Source organism: Morone saxatilis, unplaced genomic scaffold (genome assembly GCF_004916995.1).
Source record: "Morone saxatilis isolate NCDOM2014 unplaced genomic scaffold, NCSU_SB_2.0 Contig3, whole genome shotgun sequence".
In the NCBI taxonomy this organism is placed as follows: domain Eukaryota; kingdom Metazoa; phylum Chordata; class Actinopteri; family Moronidae; genus Morone; species Morone saxatilis.
This window is the reverse complement of record NW_023339873.1, coordinates 6,047,083-6,068,918: the sequence shown is the minus strand read 5'-3', so window position 1 is coordinate 6,068,918 and position 21,836 is coordinate 6,047,083. Positions and strand designations below refer to the sequence as shown.

The following is a 21,836-nucleotide window of genomic DNA, read 5'->3' as shown; positions in this document are numbered from 1 at the left end:
CGATAAACATTAAAATTATTTATTAACCACTTAAAAGCCAACATTACAGCTTATGAATCAGAAGATCATCTAGAAAGTGTACCTTTTTTTTAATGTAGGCCTTAAGCTCTTCTGTTAGCTCCGTATATCATTTAGGTTATCATCTATTAGTCATAAAGTCATATGAACTTCACCTATGATACCAACACAAAGCTTAGGAGGGAGAGAGAGAGAGGGGGGCGGGGGGGGGAATACCCGGAATTCCTCTTTTCAGCCAAAGAATGACCCCTTTTGTCCCCCCAAAAAATTAGGAGGACAGGAACTAGACCACACATTTCCGACCCCTTCCTCCTCCTCCTCTTCCTCGTACAGTGCGTGCAGCGTGCCGCTCTTCTTCTTGTGGTTACAGACTTCACTTCACGCCACCATGTTTCATTTTCTTCGTTACCAATGGCAACAAGGAAACACACAGACACTTCCGCTGTAGTTAGTTATCATGCTCTGTCGTCCTGAAGGTGGTAAGATGAAAATGTGTGTGTGTGTGTGTGTGTGTGCGTGTATTTCATTGATAACGTTATGCTTGCACGCTGGTTGTTAGGGTCCTGTTTACATAAGCGTGAACTATTATTTTTGTGCTTTCAAGTTAGTTCTTTGAGTTGTTGTTTTTTCTTCTTTTTTTTTTACTTCCTCCCGTGTTGAAGTGGCGCTATTAACAGTTACACCCTGCCTCCTCCACACCATTCAAATAGCTCTGCAGCTATAAAGTGTTAACTAACTTTATGATAGTATAATATGTGCGTAACAGGGAATGAATGTAACGTGCCTTGCTGTCTTAACTTTAAACTTCCTTAGGCTAGTTTAGACATTTCCTTACTCGTCAATTTAACTTCCCTTTTGAGTGTCCCTAAAGCGCTATGACTTTATAAGTTTGCAGTATGTGCCAACAAGAAATGCATAGTATTTTACTAACTATTTTACTCATAATGCATGCTTGTCCAGTTGATAATAACAGCTCTGTGTCTGTGTTTGCTTATCTTTGTTATCTTTGTGCAACCGAGTGTCTATATTTATTTCTCTGTCTTCCTGTTAATTTCTTCTTGGAACCTACTGAGAGCTATAATTTAGTCAAATGCCTTGTATCTGTCAGCATACTCTGCCAATAAAGTTGACTGTGAGCCTGTAAAATGTATCTGCAATGAGTTGATTGATATTCATGCAGCAAATGTGATAACTTCTAGTCTTAAATGGTGTCATTTGATTGTTATCCAGCACTTGTAGCCTTTGAGAGCGTAACAGGATCGAGACATTTGGATGATTTGATAGGCCTTCTTTCACATTCTGTCATAGGAGGGTAAGCACAGGTGTTACTAATAACATTAACAATGGCTCTGTTGTAAGTCATGACAGCGTGACTGTGAGCAGCATGCACAGTACCCTGAACCTGAAGCAGCGGAATGGCCATCGCTAATTTTATTATTCACACCTGCACTTTTTTCTCTAACTTGTGAAAATGTCTTCTGTGAAAAAAGCTTTTGAATGTCTACACAGACTCTTTGGTCACAAGGTTGCACATTGATTATTTCTTGTTCTTAGACAGGGTTGTTAACTTTTATTTTTTATATTAAGAAGTTAAACAGTTAAGTTGGTCTCAAAACGAGGCCACACTGGTGCGCCCGGTGAGCAACACTGTAGTAGTAAAAGACTTGCTTGACAATAGGTGTGGCCACATTTGAAACCATCTGAACACACTTCTCTGTTGCAGGCAGTGAATGGAAGAAGTGCTTCTATTGGACCGTAAAGCTGCTTGTCTCTGCATGAAACCTGAGATTCAATTGGACCTGGTCCTGCAGTAAACTTGGAAAGAGAGAGAGAGAGAGGAGCAGACAGAGGGAGGGGCAGAGGGGATGTCCCACTCAGGACAGTTGTGAAGGATCCTCTGCTCTCAGCATCAGCGACCCACCTTGTCATACAGCTGCGGCGAGAAGACATGGCCTCTCCAAGGCACTTCGGCCGAGGATCTGTGGACATCGCTAATGTGATGCAAAAACTGCAGGGTAAGTGTCACTCTTTTGCTCAGCTGGCTTACGGACAAAACATTCTTTCCTCCTGCGCTGCTGCACAGTCATATTGTGCTGATTCAATCTCTGGGCTGCATGCCCTTGTGAAGTTTGCCAGCTTTTGCAAGGCAGGATGCTCACACACACACACACACACACACATGCTTCCACAAACACCCACATGTAATTATAATTAATCCATTTCCCCTTTTGCTTACTAGGATAATGATAATATGCACCCACGTACCTCATTTTTCCAGTGTCTCTCCTGTGTTGCTAGTAAAGACTGAAAGAGTTATAAAATGCATAAACATTGCAATGTATAGTATGTTTTTTAACACTTAAAAAAATTATAAATTACAGTCCTACATTGTGTCAGCTGTCCTGTTCTCGAGCACTTGTAGCCTTTAAAAGCATGATAGAATTACACATTTTGGTAATTTGATTTAATGTGCACATGGCACTTTTGTCACCAGGTTTATTTTTTCCAAGATAGCGCATAATCTTATTTGGAATAATAAGAAAATTAATGTTCATTCTTGTGATATCTTGTGACCGAACCACAAAAAGACATACTACATTGTTTGGTGGCCTAGATAAGGTAATTAAGAAGTTATTTTAGAGGAACATGATTCGTTTTATTCAGTAAATTCTTTAAAACTCCTGATCTGAACACACGGATCAGAGCTTTCCTTTGATCAGTTTGTCTCCACATCTTTAAATCAGATTTTCTGTAGAGATTAGTTAGCCAAATTTTTTGCCAAAAGAGGCATGCGTTTTCACATCATGTCATTATTCAAGTAGCATCAAGTCATCTTGTCGCCACTAAAAAGATAAAGTTAATGCTTTCTGGAATTTGTTTGTTCTTCTGAGAAAATTAAAAGTTTTTATCCAAGTCTAGGGTTCAGAGTTAGCTCCTTAATTTTATTCAGGGATCATCAGGAACATTTAATCAGGTCTGAGTCTTGACATGGGATACTGAGATACAACAACCGTGGCTTCATAAACACACAGACAATGCACTGAACAAGACTAAAACCTGACACCCTTTCTGCCCTTGGTAAGAGAATAGATCGATAGCGGGAGTCTCTTTTTGTTGGTGTCTCCCTTTTGTTACAAGGGCATTAGGCCACTACCATCACTACACAAGTCTGGTCGATTCTGGCATCCGCTTTGGCTCAGTTTAGATGTATTTCTGGATGTACAGTATACCAAGAAATTTTACCCGCCATGTCTTGTTACCATAGCAACTGTTATGAAACATTTGTGTGTGATGGGGCCAATGCTGCCCAGTTCCCGCTTTAAAGATAATGTGTTTCCTGTGCACTGCAAAGCTGTTTCCATTCACTTGTAATCGATATATATTATAAGCTCAACGAGAGGGAAATGTGTCATGATGAAAAAGAACACCTGCCATTTGGTTGCTATTTTCACGCCTTCAGACATGGCCTGACACTGAATGTGGATATAAGAATATGGAAGTCTCTCTATGTAGATATGTTCTCTTCTTAATGCTTTATAGTATGGGTAATAAACACTAATTAAACTTCTTTTATCAGGATTAAATATAAACTGTTCAGATTATATGAGAAACACAAAGAGCGATAGTTGCTAAATGTATTTTCCTGACTCATACTAAATCACAGAAATCAGGTAACACTGTGTGGAGGAAATGCACAAACAGTGCACAAATGAAATTATCTGCAATGCAAAGTGCCAGCCACTGTTGCGTGGTTCATGTCAGGAAGTGGGATTTGGTGTCAGGTCACATCTGGGAGACATTATTGTGCCAGTGGTTTTAGGTGCTCTGTAGATGGTGAGCAGTAAGGTAGTCTGGCCTTTTTTCACTGCTAATCAAACGCGGCTTCCTGTCATTAAATGCATCCTGCAGAGAGGGTTACATCAGACTCACTTTGACTTGAGCAACAGTCCATCTGGTTGGATGAATTATTGACACCAGCAAATATGTAGTCTTGTGAATACACACTGATTATGTCTATAGTGTTGATTGTAGAAAAACAGTTGTGAAGCATTCTCTTAAATGTACGAAAAACCAACCTTGGGGAAAATACTTGTTTCTTCTTGTCATCATTCTTGCTGTCTGTTTGATTTCAGTGCCGTTAGACACCGTGTAGCAACACCTTATGTCCTTAAATGCCCTCCGGGTACAATTGATGTCTGTTTCCACCAGGGTGCGTGACAAGTTTGCCGCTTTCATTATGCCTGGGCTCTTGTGGGTTTCTTGTGGGTTTCACTTTAGTTGAGAGACAGGATATGAAGAAACACAGCTGGTGAAGGGTTTCTGGTGACGTTTCATAGTGTAATGAATCCCCTCCTTCCTACTGACAGATATAAGCCTATTAATCTTGATTATGATTTTTGTTTGGCTTTTCAGTAATTAAATGCGAAATAATACTAAGTTTGTAGCCTCTTTGCTTCCTGGCTGCAATAAGTAATCAGGCGACAATATTATAGGGCTGCAACAAACAATTATCTTTAACATTAATATAGCAGCAAATAACTATTTGCTATGTGAAGATAGGCACAGAAGACTATCAACCATTTTATTATTTGTTTCAGCTTTTATTTTGCCAAAAAATAAAAACCTCCCTACACTGCACATGCAGCCAGTAACACAATATTGTAGCTTAGTTGTAAAAGGTCACAAGCTAAAACATTGAACCACTGTAGTAGAGCACACTCATTGTTTCACCAAGGGGGTGGAGTAGTTACATCACAGTTGGAGTAAAAGCAAGTAAAAGAAAGACAAGCGTGCATGTTGTCAGCTGTAAGAGATGCTTCTACTCTACAGTGTCAGTAACAGCTGCCAGGGAGACACTGCCATCACACTGATATGATCTAGAGCCTAATTCCCACTCTATGCTAAGCCAGGCTGACTCTGACTGTTTTAATAGGGGTTTAAAACAAACCACATGTACTTTTTTGGGGTCCTGCTTTCATTTCTTATCTTTGTTTTTTAATAGTAGATTACAGTATTGTCATATTGTTTTGATGACAAAGAAAAAAGCATTCAGTAAGTAATAAATCCTCAGTGTCAAGCATCTCTGAATGGACAGCTACAGAAGCATTTCTTATCCTGCCTGATTGTTGTTGGCCTGTCGGAGCTAAAGTAGGGTTGCTCTCAACTAAATGGAACAACAACAGAGTGAGTGGGCTTTTACGGTGCTCCCAGATGACCACCACAGGCCAATGAAGCCAAGCACCTACAGTACAGTATTGCCAAAGGTATCATCTGTCCTAAGATCACCTTAAGTACTCCATTACTCATGTGAATTGCAGATGCTTTAGTGGTTTGTTGCTCTGTGTGGTGTTTGTTTCTGGGGTTATCCACTTTTAATTGCCACTTAGCTACTAGTACTACATCAGGCTTAATTAAATCAGTTGACTTAGACATAATAAGTCAATAGTGGGGAGCTTTTTTACATAGGGATTTCATGCTTGTCAGAGCTAGTATATCCAGACCTTACTTACATACCAACATCTTATTACACAAAGTCAAGTGTCTGAGTTCAGGACTCTGGACAGCTCCTTATAAGCTAGTTGGATATGAGACTGAGCAGCTGGAATATCAGGAAAACTTCAAGTTAGTTTTTTTTCTCTTTGTTTATTTTTAGGGCTGGGTATTGAACCTCAGTACTTTTGTGTCTGTAGCACAGAATATCAAAAACTGTCCAACAAAAGGCATTTAATGGACCAGTGTGTAGGATTTAGTGGAATCAAACGGTGTAGTTGCAGATTACAACCCCCTCGCCCCACCCTCCCGTTCCAAGTGTGGGAGAAACTTTGGCGGCCACAAAACTTGAAAGCGTGAAGGGCCCTATATAGAGCCAGTGTTTGTTTTGTCTGGGCTACTGTACAAACATGGCGTTTCGGACCTGCTCTCTCTGTAGATAAAAAAATACTTCTAAGGTACCAAAAAACCCAACAATTCTTATTTTTAGGCCCTCAGTGGATGAAGGGGCTCAGCTTCGGATGGAACAAACTTGGACCTTGTGTTGGAAATTGCTTTTTTCCAGGGACAGGATGAAAACCTTCAAGTGTGTAATCAGGTTTTGACTATTTTATTCAGGCAGAGTACAGCTGCTTGTGTTTAGTCAACCTTCAACATTCGAGAAATTTGACTTATTTCTTTCAGTGGCAAAATAGTATAACGGGTTCATATATATCAAAGTAAGGTATCAGAACCAGAATGTTATCAGGACCAAAATGCAGGTGATGGCACTAGTAATGTAAAATTTCAGATGATATCTAACCTTTGTTGCCTCTGGTGGAAACAAAAACATACGACTTCCTTTGCAGCAGAAGAGTAAATAAAATGCTGTAGAAATATTAAAATTATTTACAATTAATAAAAATGGTTAATCTTTTTCTTTTTAATCTGTCCTCTTTGACAGACTAGATTGAGTACCTAACCTTTTTTTCTTAGGGACTTATTTATAAATTAATGTGGAGCATTAATTGTAGTATTTCTAAAAGCTCATTGTTCTCAGTGCACAGCTGTCAACATCGTTTTAATGTTGCTACTTCTAACCTTTTGCTGTTTTGATGTAAAAGGGAAAAAAGAATCACCCAAATAGCTTTTCTGGGCCAGCTCCACCAGCAGTCTATAGAGCAGTAATAATAGAACATCAAGCTCAGGCCTATTTTTAGTATATCAGAAAAGCTTTTAGTATGCCGGTGGTCTTGAAAGAAAAAGGGGATTTTTCTGCAAGAGATGATAAGCTATCAAGTACCATACGTATTCACTATTGTGTGTTATATTCAGGGCAGTGGAGTAGCAGTCCAATAGAAAATGGATTGGCCAAAGCTGAAGTGGTCCTGCTAGGTCTTACAGGACAAAAAATGGATATGCTTTAGAGCTTTTACATGATACTGTGTGTGCAGTGGGAATCCCGGGGTGGGTGTGTCTGCTTTCGTCACAATAGCATTGACACTGAGAGAGAGAGCAGGTGGTAGATCACCAGCCTCAGCATTAATTATTAAGATCTCTTGCACCATGGTGAGCTTTGTGCAGCAGTCTTTTAATTTTGTTATGGTCTATTTAATCAATGGGCCTGCAGGGGCTTTATTTGATTTTACAGACAAAATGTTGGAAAAACAGTGAAAAGGGATTTATTTCTTCTTTGTCTTGGGCACTAGCTGTAATGCTTTTTAACTGTGTCAGTCTCATAGAAGATTAGACAAATCTTATAGGCAAACACAGGACCATACACATGCACACATACACACACACACATACATTGGGATAATGCAGCCAAGGCTGTGACATCACCGCCTCTCACATGCTGATTGGTGGAGCCATGCTTCTAGCTGATCTCTCTCCAGCCTCAGACGGCACAATGATACAGCGAGGCAGTGCAGCGGGGGCTGTGCACACAGAGGCATGGATCCTCTGGATGGGAAAAACACAGGAAGATGGAAGGATGGGATTGTAAATGACCCTCGCTATTAGAGTTTTGTCCTCTGCCGCCTGTGTGTGTGTGTGCCTGTGTGTGCGTGTGTGGCAGTGTGTCTGTGTGTGAGAGTGTCAGGGAGGAGGGGACGTTTTCATCGCAGCCTCCAGCAGCTTTTGCTTTCACTGGGGAAACCAGACAGCCAGATCTGTTTTGCTTCCTGCTGGAAAGAATAGGAACAGGACAGCTGTGTGTTTTTGTGCCACTTTTTCCACTGTGGACTTTATTTTCACGCATACATATATGTACCGTGGAACTCATGAAAGGCAAAAGGGAGCGAGCCGGAGAGTGGGTTGAAGAATGGCTCACTATAAGGATGTCTCTGTCAGGAAGACTTCTTTAAATCTGGTGACTGGATTTTTTCAGTATCTACGTGGTAAGTAGGGCAGCAGCAACCTTCATATGTCATCTGTGTGCACATACACAGCTAATCTGGGATATAACTGGGAAAATAACATATGCTAATGGTCTGTAGGTGAATCCCTGCTACATGAACTGTTTACAGTATAATGCTACACAAACACAGCTGTACGTGTGTTGCACCCTTGTGTACGTTTGTGTGCATGTGTATGTGTGTACTATGCTTCAGTGGGCATCCCCTGTGCATCAGTGATGAAGCATTTGCCTGTGGGTCAACACAACGTCTTTGCTCCCTGTATAGTGTTCGCATTGCTTCCTTAAACACGTGACCACTGTCTATATCTCTAAGGGTGGATGTTTAAAAATGGCCACTCTGTGCGGTGTGCAGCACTAGCCTACCGGCATGCGTGACAGGGTGTTAGAAATCAGTCCTCGACGCAACAGCAGCACCACTATGGCAAAGAAATCAGTTGTTTTGTTACACATGCTGCATAATGCATGAGGCATTGTGGCTGAATATATTAATAGACCACAAAAGCGGCTGGGGGTGACCTAAACAATCACGCATGTTATTACTCAAAACAGAGGTGGCTTTACGAGTTGTGCTGGCAGGAATTTTCTATCCACTCATTCTCTAATCTCCTCATATGACCTCTTTTTGAGAGCACTTCTCAAGAGCATCAATTATGCTAGCACTGGCAAGCTTGTGTTAACCGTGGCAAAAGTCGTACTTCATAACATGCTTGCTGCAGGGCTGCTGTAATGCTACTCGATATTGCAGAAGCAGTGTAAAATGATGTAGGATGAGGCTGGATAAAGTAAGATTCTGACTGGGGGAGTCCTACCAAGGCAATAACTGACAGAAGTTATAGTGAGGGATAAATATTATATGCGTTTTATGTGTTTGTGGTAGCTATAAGCATAACCATATCCATATGTAGAATCAATTAACAGCCACTTCTATGCAGGGACAGATCTGTAATCTCTGATCATCACTTCCTATTGTGTGCATTCTCTCCAGTTGGTTGTGTGTCTACGAATATATCACCAGCTCCTCTAGTCTCAAGTATGGTGCTTAGGCTCAAAGTTAACCGCCAGGGCATGTGGCATCCATCATGTATTGACATGCCTTTTGTACCTTTCATTTTCAGATGAGCAAGAGGCAGTTCAGAAGAGAACCTTCACAAAATGGATCAATTCACATTTAGCAAAGGTAAGAGTGATTTCCATCCATGCTCCCCGCTGCTTACACACTACATGGCGATCATAAATCACTTGACAGGGTTGGAGATTGTAGGATTTTACAAGCTCATCAGGCCCATGTTAAACAGATTGTCAAAGCAATTACATCACATACAAGTTGGAAGCTGTGCTATGTTGACCTTTTTCATCAGAGAGACTCGTGATGTTTTATTGCTCGTCATGATTATGTAGCTTCTGTTTTGGTCAGTGGTATTTCAGGCTACTGAGCCATGATGAGCTTTAATAGGCCCTGATAACACTGCACACGATAATTGAATTTATCCAGTTAACCGTAAATAATGACATAATTTACCTAGTTTCTTAAGCATTTACAATCAAATGATGTTTAATGGAACAGGGTTTGTTTATAATGGCAGTTTGCTGGATCTAAAGATGGAGAAGGAACACACCCTTTGTACAGTTTACCTATGATTCCTCTGTTCTGTTTTCCTGAGAGGAGAACCACAGAGAAAGGTCATGCTGCTTGTTACTTTGCTGAAAAGATGACACAGACATGACAGAGCTAAGGGAGACATCTTTGTAATACAGAACAGCACTGTGCAGGTCTGTTTTAAAGAAGCTCACTCGGGGCATTTATACTTGGATGAGCATCTGCACTAGTGGAGTGTATTTATGTGGACATATGGGAGGTATAATGGAATTGTTCAGAACCTGGTGCGTGGGGTTTGTAATTGTTGTGTATTAGGTGCTTGTGTGTGTCTACTGTGGATGAGTGTGTAGGTATGTGCGTGGGTGTTTTGTTATTGGTGTGTGTGTGTGTATGAGTGTATTTGTGGACAGGATTGGCAGGGACAGTGATGAGGTATGCAGATGGAGAGCAAGGGGGTGAGGACAGTTCCCTGCAGGCAGTCGTCTGCTTCTAAGGTTCATGCATGGAAATGACAAGGAGTGCACAACAATAACACATGCTCATATGCTGTATTTCATAACACTGTGACCTGAACCATAGTAGATTGTATAGTTCAGGCCTATATTAGATTATGCACACTGAATTAAAGTGAACGACTATAACATGTCAGAAATAACTGCAGAATTGGTGCAACTGCCATGACTTATTTGTTTCTTACTTGTGCAAGAGATCATTTGAGAAATATCTCTTTGAATACTTAGTGTTAACTATTAATACAACTATTCTAAAATACTTTGTTCTGAAAAGGAAGCAATGTTAAAATTGCAAATCTTTTTTTATTCTAAGGTTGTTTTACTGTGTTGCAGTTTGCACAATAAAAACTGCAATAAAATGTTTTTATATTTTGTGTACTGACAATAGAATTAGGTACTATTAACCTATACAAAGGCCCTGTCATGCAAAAAAAAAACCAAAAACATAATATACCATGAACCTGCCAGAATTAAAAAAAATGTTTTACCCCCCAGCACTATGCTGAATGATCTCTTTGTGATTGTAATCACTGGTGACACAGCAGAGTGTTTAGCTAATCAGACACTACAGGGTTTAAGCCTGGAACCTGGCAAAGAGATTTAGTTTAGAGGGGTCTTTTGTTGAGCCTCATCTGCCCACATTAGTTCAAAGAGTGGCTTCTAAAACTTTAGAAGAATCTCAGTTATGTGATGGGCCAACGCAGAGACGCTCTGTTGGTCTATTCTTCATTATTCATGCACTGCGCTCAAACTCACTCACTGTGCATACCAATAAGACTAATGTAGCATAAGCCACATCTTGAGAGAGCTCTCAAACAGTCATATTTACGCTACAGACAGCTGCTGTACAAGCGAGATTGGCTGATTTAACAGGAAAGCTTACAGCGATGTGACTTTTCTTGTCAGTGCACAAAAGGCTTCTTGCAATTTGCACTTTTTATGGGAGTGTGTATTATCTAAGCTTGAACTTCCTCCAGTTGTGACACTTTCCCTTCAGCCTTTGTGTTTCCATTTCCTCTGATAATGTATTACTAAGCACCTTTTCCAGTGATTTTCACAGTTTTCCCACTGTTTGGAGGTCTCATGTGACTTTGTTGCTCAGTAAATTAATTTTCCAGGGTGGGAACTATTTCCAAATACAGACAATACAGAAGCTATTTTTGCATGATTGTGCATATTAGCAGTTTGATGGAAATTTGGAAAGTTATTTTTTGTTTTAACCTGACAAATAAAAAATAGAATAGTATATATTTAATTATATAAAATAGAATTGACAACTCTTACACATTACACTCCCACTATACTAATGGACCTTTAGCTGCTGTGTTAACTAAACAGTGCATGTTTTTGGATCCATTTGTTCAGATAAATGTCAAACAACTGAATAATAGTATTTGAACTGAGATAGCAGCATTTAACATGTACCATCCTTTATAGTACTTTTGTGATAGGAAAAAGAATACATGTACAGAATAACAGGACAGACGCTTGCCTCTTCACACTGCTTTGCCCCAAATAGGCAGCCAACTGCATCCTGTCATGGAATATGTTGAGTTGTGAAGTGGCCTGTATACGGTGCCAAATAAAGAATTCCCTTTTTAAATAAAGCTTCACCCTGCCGAATAAATACACACCTGTTTAATTTACTTATGCAGTAATGCTTGTGTTACACAGTAGGTTATAACGCTCTCATTCATGTTGGAGATTGTAACAGCTCTGTAAATGTGTGGATATGATATCAGGAGACGGTACCCAATTAGGGTTAAATGAGTACCGTCGCCTCAGGACTGGGCACCAAGCCACTGCTGAGGAAGAGGCACCATCTTTTCAGCTGCAGGGAGGCTCTGTGGTTGTTGCTAACAAGCCTGTTTCTCACAAACAGCATTTGGTTTCTCTTCATCCCTGCTAAAGGGTTAGAATACTAATATCTTCTAACACTATCGAATTAACAATGCAACATTCCTGATTCTGTAAAAGTATTGGTTTTCAAGAGTCATTCATTTCTAATTACAAGAAGTTTCATTTGTTATAATGATTAGTTTTGGTGATGTTAAAGCTGTATTTTCTCTCCTCCAGTATAAAACACCACTAGAGGTTAATGACCTTTTTGAGGACATCAAAGATGGGGTGAAGCTCTTGGCTTTGTTGGAGGTGCTGTCTGGACAAAGACTAGTAAGTAGTACTTATGGATCGTTTTTACACAGGGTTGAACATTAATTGCACATGTTGAGCCTGACTCATATGTAAATTAGCTTCACTAAAGGGGAAGAGGCTCTTTGTATGATATCCACTCGAAATAATGAATATGTAAATAAAGGCACACCTTTTCACCTTCACATTAGAGTCAACTTGTACCTACATTTTATAATATCTTGTGGTCCCATTTATTTCATGGTGTAAACAAGAAATCTGCTGACAAATTCACTACATCATCAATTCTCAGTTGTTGGTTGGTCTTTAAAGCAATGTCATTTCTCCACAGTTAAGCAGTAAAGAGATTGCCTGGTAGTTTTCTGCTTAACTTGGGAGATCATCAGCGATGATTGCAATTGCAGACTTCACATAATTCACATAATAAATAATTCTGACCGTATACATTGATATAGTCTATAGGATGAAAATAGTTAACAGATGGTTGAGTAAATACTGTAAACTCATATAAATCCACTCTAACATAACAACATATATCCATTCTATCTTAAGAAATCCCAAGTTTGGATAAAATTGTCGCTTACATTAAGCGTTGGCTCTCTACACAGAAATTACAGGGCCCTAATTTAGATCTTAGCCTCCCCACTGTGAGAAGCTTACCAGTGTCTGTTTCTCCCTCTCTCTCCCAAACACACACTAACACACATACACAGGCCCAGACTTTGATAGGGATTTAGTAATCAGACCTGTCTTCAAACAAACTGCCATGTCATCTGTAAAGCTGTTACTTGCCAAATGAGTCAGTTGTACGTCATGGTTAACACCGTCTGATGTTTTCACTTCAGAGTGCACACTGCTGATTTGTATCAGCCAAAAACTGATATGTTTTAGAGCACAGGATTATACTTTTTCTTTTAAAGCAGCTTTGGCACTCACAAGTTAATTTATGTAAGAAAAGCCCTGCTAATACCCCCAGGCCATTTTCACTATCTAACTGTGCAACTACTGTATTGGAAGTGAGTGAGTACAATAGATAAAATTACTACCTGCAGTTAATCTCTTACCATATTTCAAATCAATGGATGATTGAATGAAGATATCCTCAGATTTGTATGATTTGGCCTTCTCAGCTTGCTTGATTTTCACTTTCTGTCCTCTTTCTCTTAAGCCCTGTGAGCAAGGCCGCCAGCTGAAGAGGATCCATTGGGTTTCCAACATCGGCACTGCGCTCAAATTCCTTGAAGGCAGGAAGGTAAAAATTCAGTCATATCAGCAGTTTCACCTTACACCTTTGTGTAAGGTGAAACTTTCTATATGTATTTTTTTCCACAACTGAATAGCATACTAGGAAAAAAATACAGTGTGGTATGCCTTAAAGCAGTCCAGGCTATGATTAAGAACTCTGAGAAAAATCTGTTGATTAGATATTTGTTCGTGCACATAAGGTGATTCTGTCCGTACAACATGCACTATGTTCAGAGAAGCAGCAGATAGAAACAGGACTTCTTGATTACATAACCCATCTCTAAATCCCTTGGCTCTATGAAGCCTGTGTCCCACTTTCATCTGGGTTCCCTGAGGACTGAGACTTACATTGTTGTGATCTCTCTCCCATCATGTGTGCCTTCAGTCTGTGTATCGAGGATCTCCGGTCAGTCGCCATTAAACGCCCTGTGTGATCCTATACTGTATGCATTCTTTTCATTTGATGCACGATGTGTACGCAGCAACGCTTGGATACAGCCAATTTTGTTTCTATAAATGTAGTCATGCTTTTATACAGACATGCATTTTGATGCATTTTGACTTGAACACTGGTTACTGATGTGTTTGGCTCCCTACAATTCTGAGCTGCTTAAATTTAGAGATGTAAACATGGCAAATTGTGGCAATTGTCTAGTGCAAGGTATGCAGTGCTGTAGTACCTCTGTTTTCCTTTTAACATCTAGTGGAACAATTGTTTTTTCTTTTTTTTCTCTTTCTGGTTCACTTTTTTCTGTGGCTGTCTCTGTCTTCCTGGTTTGGCTATATTACAGTACTCACCTGCATCAAAGATTTGACTTTGATGACTGAGCAAAAAACAAACGCTTGCAATGTTCCTTTGGACAAAATTAAACTCAAGGGGCTTCTGTGGGGGTGTTAATGAAAAACAAAATCTCACTCTAAGACTGTCTGCATATCACTTATTTTCCTGAATAATCCTCTGCTTTGCTTTGTTTCAGATCAAGCTAGTTAACATTCATGCCACTGACATCGCAGATGGACGACCATCAATTGTCCTTGGGTTGATATGGACCATTATCCTCTACTTCCAGGTAATACCTTATCTCATTTGTAAATCCTGAGAGTATAATAACTGTGTTCACTCAAAGTTAAACCTGTGGTTCACAAACTCTGGACCAAATGTTTTTTGCAAAACATTTTGATCTAAATGTCGACACTACACAGCGTAACGAATGCATAAAGCGGACATTGCTGGATAAATTATGCCACACTACATTCACATGGATGCCAAGAAATACTGCCACTTTCTATTCGTGTTGCTATGGTCACAATGCAACCTCTTTTTTTCCTGTTGTTCTTTTTCTTCATTTAGATTGAGGAGTTAACCAGCAACCTGCCAGCCCTCCAGGCCCTGTCCAACAGCAACTCTTCTGTGGAGAGTATAACCAGCTCTGAAACAGGAAGCCCTCCCATGAAGAGAAAGGTGGTTAACAAATTTCAGGGCAATGCCAAGAAGGCCCTGCTCAGATGGGTGCAGTGCACAGCAGCCAAGTATGTTACTTTCAAATTACCCTTTTTGCTAGGTGTTAGAATATGTTTATAGACATGGATGTAGATACATTTAGTCAGTATTGTATAAGATGCAGTTTGTATTTACGTTTGTGTTTTTTTTAAGGTTTCATGGAATTGAAGTGAAGGACTTTGGTCCCAGCTGGCGCGATGGTGTCGCGTTCCAGTCAGTGGTGCATGCCATCAGGCCAGACCTGGTGGACATGGACGTGGTGCGGAGGAGGAGCAACAGGGAGAATCTGGAGGAAGCCTTTGCACTTGCAGAAAATGAGCTGGGTATTCCCCGTCTGCTGGATCCAGAAGGTACCCTTGACCTTTCCTGCTGCTTCCATTAAAGATTCCAGTGTAGTCAGACAAAATAACACTGAATATGAGTGTTACATAATTATGTCTTTTGAAGTTTGCCAGTGTTTTAGACATAGAAGCAGCGCATATACAATATTAATTACAATAACTCAATTGTCAATCCATCCTGTTGGAGACTAAATGTGTGCTGAAAACAGAAATCTACCAGACTAAAATTATGTGTTCATGGTAGCTCTTGAGTTTTAGTCGGAAGTGAAGCAGTCTGCAGTGGCTCTGCAGTCCTGTCTTCACTAGCAGAGACGTGATGCTTTATTGCACAAGAGCTGCACTGAAACATCTCTGCTTTTACAGAGCTTGACTCTGATTTCAAGAAACATCAGGCCAAGCATGGAGATAAAAGTAGATATATATAATTAGCTGTCATGCCCGAAGAGATTTATCCTAGTGAGTACGCAAATTGCGTTTTTTTTTTTGACTCAGTACCAAATATAATGGCCCTGTCATATCAGCCCTTTATTTCTACAGGAGTGCGATCATATTTAAAGTTAAATACTGACATGTTTTTTGAGAGGCATGAAAAACATTTGGTGCCTATGTTTACATCAGCTAACTTTCAGTGTAAGGTTTAATCAGATAATGTTTGTGTTGCTCTGTAGATGTGGATGTAGACAAGCCAGATGAGAAATCCATCATGACATATGTGGCTCAGTTCCTCAAGCACTACCCAAACCCCCACCACTCTGAGACTGATGGACAGCAGGATGAGGTACTTTGTTTAAAACGTATGATACAATATATTGTATCATACGTTAAGTGGATATTAGGCAGTGATATATAAGGCAATTCCTGGAGAAACAATATAATTGTATTACTACTGTATTATAATTGATATTTAACTCTTCCATCCACAAAAAATGTCTAGTGTATCATGATTCATAGAGAATGACCACATGCAGAGATTATAACGGAAGTATGTGCTTGATGAAAATCTGCTTTAACTGCTGCTGAGCTTAATTGAAGCCTGTGCCTGCACTTTTTTCATATTTGTCATTTTATCACATGAAGCTCTCAAAATAATCATAGCATGAACACAGCAGTAATATAATCATCAATATTTTGTTTTCCATCATCAGGCTCATTTAATTTCTCCATCTACTTATTCTTTGTGCACATTAAGCTGCTTCTAGGCTCAATTCCAACTTTTGCACTGTCAGTGCCAGTACTCCAGGTGAGAGTTCAGGTCGTAGCGCTGCATGCTTTTTTGTTTGGAGTATATTCCCACCTCAGCCTCATCCCATTTCCTATCCTCTTTGCTTCTTTTTAATAATGCATCTAATGCATTTTATGGTGTGTTTGCATCTCTTTGTGTGCCTTGCTGCTTTCCTGGATAGTTTGGTCCCCAAGATATAGAACAAATGCTTGAGGTATGTTTCACTAAATTAACAGACTAAAAAGATGATAAAGAAGAAGATAGTGTCCATATTCGATTTCTTCTACCATGACTAAATGAACTAATCTGTGCTAAAATGTAGAGATTGTCTTTGTGTGAAATCGTACCAGGTTGAACATTTTTTTCTACTCCTTAACTGTGTGCTTTTTCTCTTTAATCTGACTTGATGACGTGTTTCTGGAATGTCAGTTTGGTTTATCAATATATTATATTGGCATGCAGATTTGAGAAAAAGGATTAAAAACAGTTTGTTCCTGTGACTCTGAGCCGCATGTTCCCTGATTGTTACAGAGAGAGGAGCGGAAGATGCTGAGAGAGCTGAAGGTGTTTTTAGATCAGCTGGAGAGAGATGTGCTGCGGGCTCAGGGAGCAGAGGGAAACCTCACTGACAAATATCAGGTGAGTCAGGCCTGAAAAGACAAAGTGCATTGTTACATAACAGACATTTATCAGCTCTCACCACATGTCTTTCTAATTTGTCTTTTTTGTTATGTAGGCATTTAAGAGCTTCCGTGTACAGTATGAAATGAAGAAAAAGCAGACAGATCCGCTGCTTCAGCCAGTGCACCGAGACGGCAAGCTGTCCGTGGACCAGGCTCTGGTCAAACAGGCGTGGGACCGTGTGTCTGCCAGGGTAATTGTACTGCGTACTTCTGCACAAGATGAATAATTTATAACCAAGCCATGAAGAAAACAGAATTAATTATGATAATTAATCATATAACTTGATAATAAATAATAGATTGTCCATTTGCCATTTGTCATTATGCTTTTCTTTGCTTGAAAATTGCATTACCATAGTGAAAGTGATCATACTGAGAGAGAAACACAACTCTGGGCTCCTCTCTTCATTGGCTGCCAGTGAAAGTTCAGTGGGGTGCAAGCATTTGAATTAGAGTTTGTTCAGAGGGAAGGAGACGGGAACAGAGGAGGTTTTTGTTCATTGGGCAGTCTGCTCCTCTGGACATCGAGAGCTTGTCCAGACTGGCATAAAACTCCTTTGTAGCCTGAATGCTTGCGAACATGTGGAAATGTTTTGATCAACATAGCCTCCTCTATGATGGTATCTTTCTTTGGTAGAGTGGGTTTTTTAATGGATGTCAATTGCAGCTGCTAGACTGGCACATCCATCTGGACAAGTCCCTGCCTGGTCCTCTGGGAGTGATTGGAGCCTGGCTTCACAGGGCCGAGATGGCTCTGAGAGAGGACATTCCCATTCAGCATGCTCATGAAGAGACAGCCAATGTTCTTCACAGAAAACTAGAGCAGCATAAGGTAACACTGACATTTGAGTTTCAATGTATGGATACCTACTATGCTATTATTACAATTGTAGGTATCCAATTCATTTTACACAGAGTACACAAGAAAGCATTTATGGATATGATTATATGTGATTGTTTTTTGCAGGAGGTATTAAAAAACTTGGAATCGCACAGGCAAACCTTCCATCAGATCCACAGGGACAGATCAGTGAATGGGGTACCTGTCCCACCTGAGCAACTCCAAGATATGGCTGAACGGTAAGACTTTTATCAGAATGATTCTGGTTACTTGTCATCTTGTAACTTAATTGTATGTGCAATTTCTTCTAAAACATGAACTTGATATTCATCTTTTCTGTTTTTTAATTAAGTCAACATTTATGTAGTTGGCCTTCTATACCTCTTGTAAAATCAAAGCAAAAATGTAATAATTATTGATCTGTTTAAATTTTCAGGTTCAATTTTGTGTCTATATCATCACATGCTCACTTGATTAAACTGGAATTCTGGGAAATGAAATATCGACTGATGGCATTTCTTATGTTGGCTGAGTCAAAGCTCAAGTCCTGGATCATTAAATATGGCAGACGGGACTCTGTTGAGCTACTGCTGCAAACCTACCTTGTAAGTTGAAATTATTGGTGTTTTAGTTGCAGTATTTGAAGAGCACTGTGTCTGTCAAACAATTTAATCTGTGTTTTCGTGTGCCCTTTTTTTCCAGACTTTTGTTGAAGGCCACAGGTTCTTTGAGCAGTATGAGATAATCTTCAAAGCCCTCAAGCAAGCTGCAGAGGTTTATGTAAAGTCTGACAGTTCAAGTAAGACTTGTTCACACTTTTTTATTATCAATTTGTTTGTTATTTATATATATATATATTTATTTATATATTTATATATATATATATTATATATACATTTCTTTGGGCTCATGGTAAACAGTTTTATTATTGATTTCATGTTACAGGGTCTAAGACCTGTAACAAAGGTAAGTCCAAAATAGCCTGACAATCTTTAAAACCTTAATTTTGCCTGTTTCCTGAGCTATTCCTTTCTGTAAATGTGGGGCTGGCTGCACTTTTCTTTTCTAACCTACTTTTAACCCCCAGAACTGAAAAATGATGATATTGCATTATGCATGAAAAAGTAGGAATAATTGCATTAATTGGAATGCTCTTTTAGCACGATCTTTCTGACCTAACATACTGTAGCATCAACCAAATGGCCAAATGATCAGCAGGCATACATAAATTCTGTTTTTATGCCTATACAGTTGATACCTATATTGATTTTAACTAAACTGAACTAATTCCATATTTTACTTTCAGTTGATGAAGCAGAAGGGGTAAGTAAATTCCTCAGTGATGCCACGGCTCAGTGGAAGAACCTGGCTTTGGAGGTGCGGAGCGTTCGCAGCATGCTGGAGGAGGTGATCTCTAACTGGGAGAAGTACAGTAGCACAGTGGCAGCTCTGCAGGCCTGGCTAGAGGACGCTGAGCAGATGCTCAATCAGTCGGAGAATGCCAAACGTGTAAGTAAGATTACAGATACCAGTAATGATGAACAGTATTGTTTATAATATACAGATTTTACTTGTGCTGTTAAACTGTATGAGGAATCAGTGTGCAAACTAAACTTTGGGTTTTCAGGGATGCTTACTTATTTTTAGGAAATAATGGCTATTTGGCTTGTAGACTGAGTGGGACTAAAAAAGTTAGTTAGTGATGAATCATGCATGAATCATACAGCAATAATAGCATACGTTTACACCTGTCCATGATGATGAAGAAAAAGAAAAATAGAAATGCATGGGAAAAATAGCATATTGTCAGAAAATATCACAAATCATGTTTTCTGGGGAGCTCATGTCTTATTAAGAGCAGCCAAGCTCCCCCTGGCTCCCTGTACTGCCTGTCAGGAATGTCACAAAGCATTTGAGACTCTGAGTGGCTGGAGGTTGTGTATCAACTGTACTAAACAGCTATGGACTTTCTTTTCCTTCCTTTTTTTAGGATTTCTTTAGAAACCTCTCTCACTGGATGCAGCAGCACATGGACATGAACGATGCTGGGAACTTCCTCATTGAGACCTGCGATGAAACAGTCTCACGAGATCTGAAGCAGCAGCTTCTCCTTCTGAACGGGAGATGGAGAGAGCTGTTTGTCAAAGTCAAACATGTAAATATAAATACATGAAAAAAAATCAATATAATGATACCAGCTTAAGTTTTCAAAAAAGTTCCTATAAAAAATTATCCATCTACTTTCTTCTTCTGTTTCATTGGCAGTATGCAAGAGCAGATGAGGTTGATAAGTTGAGGCAAGACTATCAAGATGGGATTAATACCTTGAAAATGTTCATGGATGCAACTAATGAGAAGATGACTGCTCCTGTCCAAGTATCTTTCCTGAATGTCAGAGCTTTTTCTCAAGATGTTGAGGTAAACAGTCGATACCCTCCTCCTTTTCCTCAGGTTGGACTGATATTTCATCTCTCTTCTGTACGTTGAAAAATCTTTATACTGTTTATCCCAAAATACTGTAGGAAATCAAGCACAAAGTGCCAGCTATGGAAGCCGCCTGCAAGGCAGCGAGCCGCACCGCTCAGCTGTTGACCAAAGACACTCCACAGGAGGAGGTTTCACAGATGATGGCTGTGATGGCCTCAATCAAAGAGCAGCTGAGCAAGGTGTGTACATGTCATCAATATGTCTCTTCTTTGTGTGTTCATTAAACTGCTGTGGGTTATCAAGGCTGATACTGATGTATGGAAGTTTGTGTCATACAGTTTGTATTAAATATATTCAAATTACTTATATTTTCTGCCAGTATTAATTATTTCATCCTGATGTAATAAAGACTCCATACTTATTTATATCAAATATTGGACATCTTACATGTATGCATCATACTTTAGGAAGATATAGATTCAACAAGGGTGTGTTTTTTACATGAAAGTAAGTAAAAGCATGACCAAATCATATCCTTACCAAAATAAATTACCCTATCTTAACACGAAAAGAACAAAGCTTGAATAAATAAATATTGCATGTAAATTTTGGTCCTGGATCATAACAAACTATTTAAAAAATGTTGTGTTATGTAGAAGTAAAAGTTGATTGCAGTGAAAAGCCATTTTCTTTTACGTTCAATATTTCCAAGGATGCAGTGCTTTCCACAGAATTTAATTGCTGGCATGGCATTAAAGCCTTTGAATAAATTTTTTTGCCCTTGGATTTAGGTATCAGTCACCTGTGATTGACTTAAATCAACATGGTTTCCTCCAATTAGGTAAGGGAGAGATGTTTGCCTCTGCTGAGGGAGTCCCAGTCTCTATTACCTCCACTAGAAGAAATGGAGAAGAACATCACAGGCTTCTACCAGGCTCTGGAGAAAGCCAGTCATATCACCAGCACCACAGATTCTGAGGGACCGGTGGACTTTAAACAGAAATGCCAGGTAATTAATTCAGTTTCAGTATGGCACTGTACCAATTGTATTGAATTACTTTTAGATCCATAGCCATATGCCAAGCATTTTTGATTTGTCACTTTTTATAGAACCATGTTTTAGACGGAAAAGCATAGCCTCAAGAAAAGAAATGAATAAATGTCTAACACTCTGCTTGTCATTGAATACTGCAGGAGCTGGCGACCTTCACACACAGCTGTAAGAAGTGTTTGACAGTGATAGAGAGAAACCACCAGACCATCCAGAAAATAATGAACAGCAGTAAAACCCTCCAGCACATGGACATGAGCCTTCTGCAGAAAAGAGTAGCGGACCTGCAGTCTTCCTCACAGGTACAGTAAACCTCAAGGCCTATTTCAATTCTCTTAAAGCTTTAAAACAGTTTTAGC

General features: G+C 39.5%; 1 protein-coding gene across 6 annotated transcripts in view; it reads left to right on the top strand.

The window, feature by feature from the left end:
- The first annotated feature begins 7,765 nt into the window (after nucleotides 1–7,765).
- Nucleotides 7,766–21,836, top strand: part of syne1b (spectrin repeat containing, nuclear envelope 1b) — a 74,053-nt gene continuing 59,982 nt past the window's right edge. For 3 of the 6 annotated variants that reach the window (XM_035674110.1, XM_035674109.1, XM_035674108.1), the window contains exons 1-20: nucleotides 7,767–7,886; nucleotides 9,022–9,083; nucleotides 12,092–12,187; nucleotides 13,335–13,418; nucleotides 14,389–14,481; nucleotides 14,763–14,941; nucleotides 15,066–15,262; nucleotides 15,922–16,031; nucleotides 17,007–17,114; nucleotides 17,212–17,349; nucleotides 17,826–17,990; nucleotides 18,126–18,238; nucleotides 18,436–18,604; nucleotides 18,702–18,798; nucleotides 19,306–19,508; nucleotides 19,990–20,154; nucleotides 20,265–20,417; nucleotides 20,522–20,665; nucleotides 21,268–21,435; nucleotides 21,621–21,779. In XM_035674110.1, the coding sequence (XP_035530003.1) occupies nucleotides 7,811–7,886; nucleotides 9,022–9,083; nucleotides 12,092–12,187; nucleotides 13,335–13,418; nucleotides 14,389–14,481; nucleotides 14,763–14,941; nucleotides 15,066–15,262; nucleotides 15,922–16,031; nucleotides 17,007–17,114; nucleotides 17,212–17,349; nucleotides 17,826–17,990; nucleotides 18,126–18,238; nucleotides 18,436–18,604; nucleotides 18,702–18,798; nucleotides 19,306–19,508; nucleotides 19,990–20,154; nucleotides 20,265–20,417; nucleotides 20,522–20,665; nucleotides 21,268–21,435; nucleotides 21,621–21,779 (2,679 nt within the window). In that variant the 5' untranslated portion in view covers nucleotides 7,767–7,810. Of the gene's footprint in view, nucleotides 7,887–9,021; nucleotides 9,084–12,091; nucleotides 12,188–13,334; nucleotides 13,419–14,388; nucleotides 14,482–14,762; nucleotides 14,942–15,065; nucleotides 15,263–15,921; nucleotides 16,032–16,656; nucleotides 16,690–17,006; nucleotides 17,115–17,211; nucleotides 17,350–17,825; nucleotides 17,991–18,125; nucleotides 18,239–18,435; nucleotides 18,605–18,701; nucleotides 18,799–19,305; nucleotides 19,509–19,989; nucleotides 20,155–20,264; nucleotides 20,418–20,521; nucleotides 20,666–21,267; nucleotides 21,436–21,620; nucleotides 21,780–21,836 lie in introns of all 6 variants that reach the window. The other 3 variants (XM_035674112.1, XM_035674111.1, XM_035674113.1) reach the window with 2 other exon arrangements.